The sequence below is a fragment of the Paramormyrops kingsleyae genome, chromosome 15, assembly GCF_048594095.1.
Source record: "Paramormyrops kingsleyae isolate MSU_618 chromosome 15, PKINGS_0.4, whole genome shotgun sequence".
NCBI lineage: Eukaryota > Metazoa > Chordata > Actinopteri > Osteoglossiformes > Mormyridae > Paramormyrops > Paramormyrops kingsleyae.
Genome location: NC_132811.1, coordinates 19,465,714 through 19,474,426, shown reverse-complemented (window position 1 = coordinate 19,474,426; position 8,713 = coordinate 19,465,714). Strand labels below are relative to the sequence as shown.

General features: G+C 45.2%; 1 protein-coding gene across 2 annotated transcripts in view; it reads left to right on the top strand.

Annotated features, from left to right (window-relative positions):
• Positions 1 to 6,291: 6,291 nt before the first annotated feature.
• Positions 6,292 to 8,713, top strand: part of arfgef1 (ADP-ribosylation factor guanine nucleotide-exchange factor 1 (brefeldin A-inhibited)) — a 43,647-nt gene continuing 41,225 nt past the window's right edge. For both annotated transcript variants that reach the window (XM_023794617.2, XM_023794616.2), the window contains exon 1: positions 6,292 to 6,642. In XM_023794617.2, the coding sequence (XP_023650385.1) occupies positions 6,519 to 6,642 (124 nt within the window). In that variant the 5' untranslated portion in view covers positions 6,292 to 6,518. The remainder of the gene's footprint in view (positions 6,643 to 8,713) is intronic.

Below are 8,713 nucleotides of genomic sequence, written 5' to 3'. Positions count from 1 at the left end.
TCAGTGTCTCTTAGAGGAAATAAATCACCTGTAACCGTCTCTGTCAATTAATTCATCGAAAGAATATTGGTCTCCTGTAACAACACTAGTCACCCTGTGTTTCTCTACCTAACAATGGCTATCTAACGTAGGCCGGGGCTCAGCCTCTCAGCATAGATGCCCCAACATGGTCCAGTGCTAATTATTCTTATGGTGACTGCCACCTAGCAACAATGACTCCAATCATTTTTGAAGGGGGCGGAGCCTAACTTCAGACCACCCTATTGGCCAGAATAAAACACCTGTGCGAAACCACTCACCCACCAACATCACAGGAATGGTTTCCGGCTGTTGAAATTAGAAAATCTACACATGACAGGAACCATGTTAACTGTAAATAATTCATAGCCATGATTGGAGCAGCTTTTATCTACATTATGTTCTCCGCACAATAAAAGTGATGATTTAGTCTTGAAACTTCCCTTTCCCCAGTGCCAAGTGAACCAAGGAAAAATACCGCGAACATTACATTTGATGTGCAAAATTTGCTTATGAATGCAGCATTGCCAATTTGATATAAATACTATGAGTTTTCACCAAATTGGATTCTTAATTATTTAAGCACTCAATGTTATTATGACAGAGGCAAACAGTGCAGAGCTGAGAACAGACCATATATATATATATATATATAACTTCGATTGATTGCAGCATATGGCTTGAAGTGATTGTCAACGGCATTCTTTTTAATTACCACTCTTGACAAACTCTTCATAGACTCTAACTTAGTGCCAAACTTTTTCCAGACGTTTTCTTCTTTGGGGTGGTGTGTGACTCAGTGGGCTAAGCTTCTATTCATGTGACTGGAGGGTCACTGGATTGGGCCTGGCCAGAATTGTCACATGTCTGCTAGCCCTTGAGCCAGGCCCTTAACCCCTAATTCCCCAGGTTCCACAAGGTGGCTGTCCCTTTGCGGGGACCCCCAAGCTCGCTCTCGCCTGCATTTGTATTTCATGGAGAGCAAGATGGGAGAATTTCCCTACAGGGATTAATAATGTACCACTCCTAATCTAAAATAATCATACTGTCCCTTTTAGGATGCGGGTGTCTCAGGAATCCATTTTAGTGTGGAGTGTTTGATTAACCGTATGGGATTTCTGAGGAACAAGCATCGATGTCTCAAAAACACAACCATGCACTTGAAAAAGAATTTTCCCTACTGCTCAGTTTAGAAAATGCTTTCAAAATACACACATTAGTTTATCACTAAATCACGTTTGCGGCATTGAGTCTGTAGTCATAGCCACAAATGGAATTTTCTAGGTATTTTCAGTCGCTATGACAACTTTCAGGCTACACATGAGTTGTGACCACATGTCCAGGGCTTCCTGGTTGTGGTTTAATATGGGATAATCAGGTGAAAAATAGGTTGTACATCCTGAATTTATAGCTACGAGCCCCACACATGTGGAGGACACACAGGTTTTACTAAAAGCACCAAACATGAATCTTCTCATTCAGATGGGAAACTGGAGACCAGGCAGTAAATCGGATTGTCCGGTAGGGTTTATCTGAGAAGCCATGGAGCAGTCAGCAATATATCCCCCTTATCTCACCAAACCAGCAGTGTCCAGAACAATCCTTGAATGTCGGGATGAGAAAGATTCCCATCACAGTAAGCTAACCCAGGTGAAAACATAAAAAGACCATCTTTTCCATGTGTGTCCATTTTGGACTCCAGGAGGTTGTTTGTTTAGTCTAATAAAATCAGATCATGCTAAACACCCTGGTCATGTTAGCTTGGTCATGCTAAATATTCTTGTTATGTTTGTTCTGACAGGTAAACACTGGTTATGTTAGCTCGGTCATGCTAAACATTTAGGTCATGCTAAACATGACTGAGGTGAAAAAAACAAATCCTAAACCCAAGAAACAGAGAAGTATTACAATGACCTCGGCTGCCAGGAGGGGGCCCACCTAATGCTCCCAGATTACTACGTTTCCAGGGCCCTGTGTCCCGTCAGTCTACTGTTTACTCAATGTAATTTCCCAAACAACTATATTCCTCTGTTCCCAGAGTCGCAATTAGACCCCATGACTTCAGATATATCACAAGGGAAAGCAGACTAAGGGAGTATAGGACCCTGGGAACATTAACACGCTCCCACCTGCAGGGATTATGATGTAACTGACACTATACAGTATAGGAAGTACACATTAAGTGTAAATTCACAATTTCCTCTCTCACTCAACTGCCAATAACTTCAGTATTGAAAGAGAATGGAAACCGTATTTTCCTGCATCATAAACTACAGCAAATGTCAAGTAATTAGTTTTGGTATATAGCAGTATTGTCTATGTTTGCTTTTAACTGACATTTGTACCCTGGGGTTCGTCTGAAACAGGCAGGCTTTTATTATCTCTGGAGGAAAATGAAAGCTCTGTCTCTGCTTGTAAATTTCCTCCACTGAGTAAAAACAGACTCTGAACAAGTGGCATGCCCTCTTCCTGCTGGTAATGCAGCTGGTCTTTTCTCGCATCTACAGAACAACAACAAAGTCTTTTAAACGATGCTACTCAAATTTAAAAAAAAAAAAAAAAAACAGCGCATCCAAAGCAGCTTGTATAACTAATTCGCTTCTAAGCCCTATAGGAATATCATCAAAAACAGCAGTTATGCATATGCACTCTCTCTCTCTCTTTCTCTCTCTCTCTCTGACACACACACACACATACACACACACACATATAAATATTTGAATTGTTTGTCAAAGTTATAAACTCATAAAAGAGACAGAAGCTCACTAATTGAGGTTGATAGGTTAACAGTGCATTTCCCATATGTGACCTGTATCTGCCAAGATGAATGTAGGATGGACAGCTAGATCTGTAATTATGAGAAGAACATACATTGAAATGAAACCCCTACTGCCGTATTCAGGTTGGCAGTCCGGTTAAAGCCAACAATACTGCCTCCCCCATCCATCTTTTACAAAGTGCACATTTCCTCCATGAGTGGCTCATTCAAGCTCTCATCAGACAGCAAGACGTGATAACAGTGTTTCTATCAAAACCATAACCACGACCGTGTCTGTCAGCCATGACACTCTGAAATGGCCCCAAAATCCCTAGAGAACAGATTACTCCCAGTGATGCCTCTTGTTGCCATGAGCAATCACTGAACCGGCAATGATAAATAAGGAGATTGAAGTGTCTGGGGAAAATGACCAGGAATTATCTACTTCATGTGCAACGTGGATCAGGAGGGTACGTGCGGATTATGTGTAGAATAAAGTCGGCCGCAGTTTGTAAAGATGCTTGTTCAGATAATCAGCCTTGGGGTGAGATGGCATCTCATTGTTTCATGACATTATGCATGTTGTTCAATCACTTTCCCCCCTCCTTCCCTGAGGAATCAGGACCCCCCCTGTAGTTTCTCCCTAAGGGCTTTTGGTTTTCTCTTCTATTTTCTCCATAAAATGAAAGCACTTTGTGTTAATAATAAATACAATTCGATCATGATTTCATTGGTCTGAGGGCTTTATGTGACACCACCACTTACTTGGACCGCTAGGGCAGGCATCCTTCTGTGAACATGCTGAGCCGCTGTGGCAGGCAGGAAGCTCTGCGTGTGGCCAGGTGCAGAGAGACGGCGCTGCTCGCGTCCCCAGCCACACCCAACGTGGGTGTGCAGCCGTCAGCAGACACTCCGCTTTGAACTTGCAGCAATTCGCTCGACTAATGCATCTTTCTGCTTGATGAATCGGTGTGAGAAATAGGTGTGTGTGTGTGTGGTAGGAGGGGGGGGGGGGGGGATGTGTGGATTTCCCAGGTCAGAGTCAGCCAACTATCACATTCATTCCTTTCTCCTGTTCCCAGTTGATATATAGGATTGTTTCATTTTCTCTTTCTGAATCAGAGTACAGACCTTAATACTAGAACCCTCACCTCACCAATCTGAAGCTCATTTCTGTCTCCTCCACAAAGAACATCCATTCATTTTCTGTAACCACTGAACCTATTCAGGGTCACGAGCAGTCCAGAGCCTATCCTGCAGGGTACGGACACAAGGCAGGGAACAACCCAGGATGGGTCATCAACCCATTGCAGGGCACAGTCACACACCAATCACTCACACACCATGCACTCATACAGGCAACTTGGTAACTCCAGTTAGCATCTGCATGTTTTTGGACTGTGAGGGAAAACTAGAGTACCCAGAGGAATCCCCACAATGACACGGGGAGAACATGCAAACTCCACAATGACACGAGGAGAACATGCAAACTCCACACACATGGAACCCTGGCAAAGAACCCCAACCCCAGAACTATGAGGCAGCAGTGCTAACCACTGGGCCACTGTGCACAAAGAATACATGGAGAATATTTTACTGACGTGGAATTCTTTATCACATCAGCATCATGTTCCTTTACTGCATTTTTTTCACAATGATTCATTATGTAATTGTTAATGTAATTGTATTTAATCCTCTAATTAAGTCTTTTAAAACAAAGCAGATGACATTTTTTTCTGTGTGTTTCCTTTGTTTCTGCTGCTCTGAGTGATGTCGCCTGAACATCACAGGCAGAAGTGGGTCCCATTCAGCACGGGGAGGGGGGGGGGGGGGGACGCCACGCAGAGTCCCTGTGCAACTATGACAAGAACAAGCTCTTGTTTGTGCAGCCCACCGGAAGATCAAAGCAGTTGTGTAATTCAAACAGACTGGCCTGCATGAGAAGAGTAGATGGGAAATTACTGCAGTGACCTCCGTCACTATTGTGACATCAGCGCGGCGCCATTGCAGCTATGGCGATGGAGGTGCACCTTTCGGACAGAGCTCATGAAAGATGTCAGAAGACATCACTGTACGCAGTGACTTTATACACACAAGCACTGCTTCATGATGACCAGAAAAAACTGTTTTGGTAGCTAAGCCAAGAAATAGCAACGCACCACTTGGCTCACTTCAGTCCATTCATCCTGTTGCGAAACAGCCACGTTCTCCTGCCGACACGCAGACTTCAGAACAAACATCACAGAGACATGCATTATACTGTGACAGCTAAAGCTCCAAGACTTCACATCTCGTGTCAGGAGAAAAGAGCGCTATGTTTTTGAAGTTCTCCAGCACCAGAGCAGCACACCTGATAACCTTTGACTTCGATATGAAAGCATTACTCACTTGTGACAGTCCAAATAAAACTGGATCTGGGGAAGTCTTATTTAAAAAAAATGGCTCATTAAATTCACTAGGATTTCAGAGTTTTATTGAAGTCAGTCAAATCATTATCCAAGTCAAGTCAAGTGGGGCTTTATTGACACCAGGGGAGTTTCTAGCTATTGAAAAGATCAGGGGTTAAGTCAAGTTTACCTGGGGCTTGACTTTTTTTGTCTTCTAAGGGAGACTGACAGCGGGACTAAAATACTTCGCACCTAAGAACACCCATGATTGTCTGACCAGCCATATTCAGTATGCTGCATATGGTGACACCAAATATCATTCCCCAGACCACGGTGCCATATACACACATAGAGTGCAGAGACAGACAGGACAAGTAGAGGAAAAAAAATTAACAACTTTATCACATGATGTGAAAATAAACAGTGATCAACTCATCCTTCTTCCATATCCAGGTCATGGAAGGCCTACAGCCGATCCCAGGAAGGGCAGTGATGGAGGTAAGGAACACTCTGGCGTGGATGCCAGTCCATCATACACACACACACACACACTATGGGCAGTTTAGACAGAGAAAGTCATCTGAGCTCGTGATTTATGAACTACAGGAGTTATTCAGTTCACCAAGAGGACTATTATTAAATTATTATTATTATTCTAATACTAAAAATTATATGGAATTTGGGAATTAATTGTCCACAGGTTTCAGGTCCGATGGCATGATCCAGTCCTGTAAGGTAAACTCTTCAAACTAAGTTGAGTGTTTCAAGCTTTGAAAACCAACTAACACATTGAAGTGTAAAACTACATGATAGAGGACATCTAGCACATTGTAAACAGCAGCTCATTTGCACACACCAGGTGTCTATGCATGCATCTCTCTCTCACTCTCTCTTCTCTCTCTCTCTCAATTTCTCTCTCGCCATTTCTCATTCAGGATGCACCTTGCCTCTTTTTCTCTCCCTCTCTACTTCATCTCTTCCCCCCTCCTTTCCCCAGCTCTCCCTCCATCTCTTTTTTCCCCCTCTCTGCCCCCCCACCACCTCTCTTTCTCTCTCTCTCTCTCTCTCTCTCTCTCTCTCATTCTCCTTCCCTGTCTCTCTCTCCCGATTCACCCCGCCTCACTGCGGCCCCATTTTTGACGTGCATGACGTCGCTTCCTTCCAACATGGCGCAGGCAGCTTGCTGATGGAAGACTGAGGGATTTCCGTGTACATTTATCCAGACCTCTCTATTTATTTATGTCTGTATATTTGGTCCACGTCGACACTGAATTTAAAAACGAGCGCTAAGTGAGAGCCGCAGTCCGCCTTGGCTTGGGACAGGTCCTCCTCGCCCCAGACACTTCCAGCGCGTCATGTATGAAGGGAAAAAGACCAAAAACATGTTTTTAACTCGAGCTCTGGAGAAGATCTTGGCCGACAAGGAGGTGAAGAAGGCGCATCACTCCCAGCTGCGCAAAGCCTGCGAGGTGGCACTGGGTGAGTCGGGGTCCCGGCTGGGGGCTGTCATACTCCGGCACACGTCATGCCATTTCAGCAGGCTAGCAGGCTAACAGGCGCGAGCAGGCTAACAGGCTAGCAGGTTAGGTAGCTGAGCGGTTAGGCGGCTGCCGGCTAGCAGGCTAAGCGGCTTTCGGTTCGCGGCTAGCAGCCTAGGCTTAGGCGCAGCGGGGTGCGGTAGCTCCGCTCCACCCTCCTGTCAGCCCGGTTAGTGTCCAGCAAGGTAACGCCAGAGCCCCTCTTCATCCTGCTCGGTGCAGGGTGGGGGTTGTTTATTAATAATGACTGGAGAAATGTGGGACAGTGGCTGCGGGGCCGGGCTAAAGGGTTGGGTTCTGTCGCTCCGTCCTCCGGCTATCGTCCCGCTGGGGCCGGGCTACCCTTCCGTTGTCCCGTATTCGGCGTGGATGTCTGCAGGCAGCTAGGTCCGGCCCGGCCCAGTGCAGGATGCGCCCATAAGACCGGTTAGGTGGGCCGAGTGGGGCCACCTGGAAAACCAGTTCCTGGTTATCTGGCAGTGGGGTCAGCTGGTTACCTGGTGGTGTCTCTTAGCTAGTCTGTTTGATGTATCCGTGTTTCGGCTCCGTAACCCCGATGGTTCCTATTATTGACGCACCTGTCACGGTAAACTAAGCCCGGTGGTCCCGTGTCACATCATGGTCACGATCGTTTTCGTCGTGCAGGTGAACAGCGGCAGCTTTGTGCTGCAACCCACCTTCCCGGGTCGCCCCCACCTGGGTGTAAGTTTATCAGTATCCATACCTGTGTTTGAAGGGCTCTCTCTGAAGTCACTTTGTAACCTGTGCCATATTCATCCACAACGGTGACTTCTCCAAATGGCCTAATAGTGGTTTCCCTTTCTTGACACACTGGAGTTACGTGGCAATGCTGAGGTCTGGGTCTGTGACACACACTGTCACTCGGTGGTAAGAGTGTATACGATCAGGCTGTGTGTACCAATGGCCAGACCTCCGCCGAGAGCGCCATTGCGGTCTGGTCCCACTGTGTGTCTCTTACGAAACTGCTAGACAGAAGTTCATCTCAGCCGTAGTTCGAATCCCTAGTCGAGACGTATCACATTTTTAGTTTTGCTCGCAGACTTGGAAGCATGCTGCAATTAAGGCAATGTTTATCTCGCTAACAGATGCTTCTGAGGTGTTTGTGGGCACATTTATGTCCTTGGATTTTGTTACTTACCCACAGTGTGCCTCAGCTGGTGAACATTTCACTCAATGCTAGAATCAGCTGTAATCTGATCTCAGTGATTGAACAATGAGGCTTTGGAGAGCAGGACCCACACCAGTGATTCGGCATAGAGGGCCTGCCCCCGGAGCCGTCATTTTTGTAGGAAACAGTTCTTATCTTTGCACAATCTTGCATAACCACAGTTATAGTTAGTCTCCTCAGACACACCTTGTTCTGACATTTGGCTTATGTATATAGACCTTTTTTAAGTTTCTGGTTTCTTCTACGGAAGTCCTGTTGTTTATTTTGGTTACCATAAGGGTTCTCCTGAGGTTGAGAGTGAACATTGGTCCATACAGGTTCCAGCAGAAGTGTGCTTTATTTTGGCAACCTACCCTGAAGTATCTTTGTGTGTTACGTGATGGAGGAGGTGAAAGATTGTTCCTCTGAGGCTGTAACAGTTAAGTTAGCGTTGGCTGCTGAAGCAGTGCATCATTCACTGACTGTATCGTGTATGTTTCCTTATAATAAATGTTAAACTCAAGTTTTTCTTCGCAAGAGTATTTCATCCTCGTCTTTCTAACTCAGAATGGATTTACAGACAATAATATTGCCTTCAGTGCAGTGAGTTGCCAAAACATTTTGTTTTTATAAATAATGAAAAAGTTTTTTGAATTCGTACACTGGAATGTAATACATTTCTGTTTTATTAGTGTTATACTTACTGATGTTTTGGTTCTCTCAGTTTCTCTGACCATTGGGCAAAAAGAGATCTGCAAAAATAAATTGTCCAGCTTGATGTTGTCCTCTGTGAGTAGCACGTCCCCCTGTCCATATTCGTCCTTAAAAAGCTTCGCCCATCCTG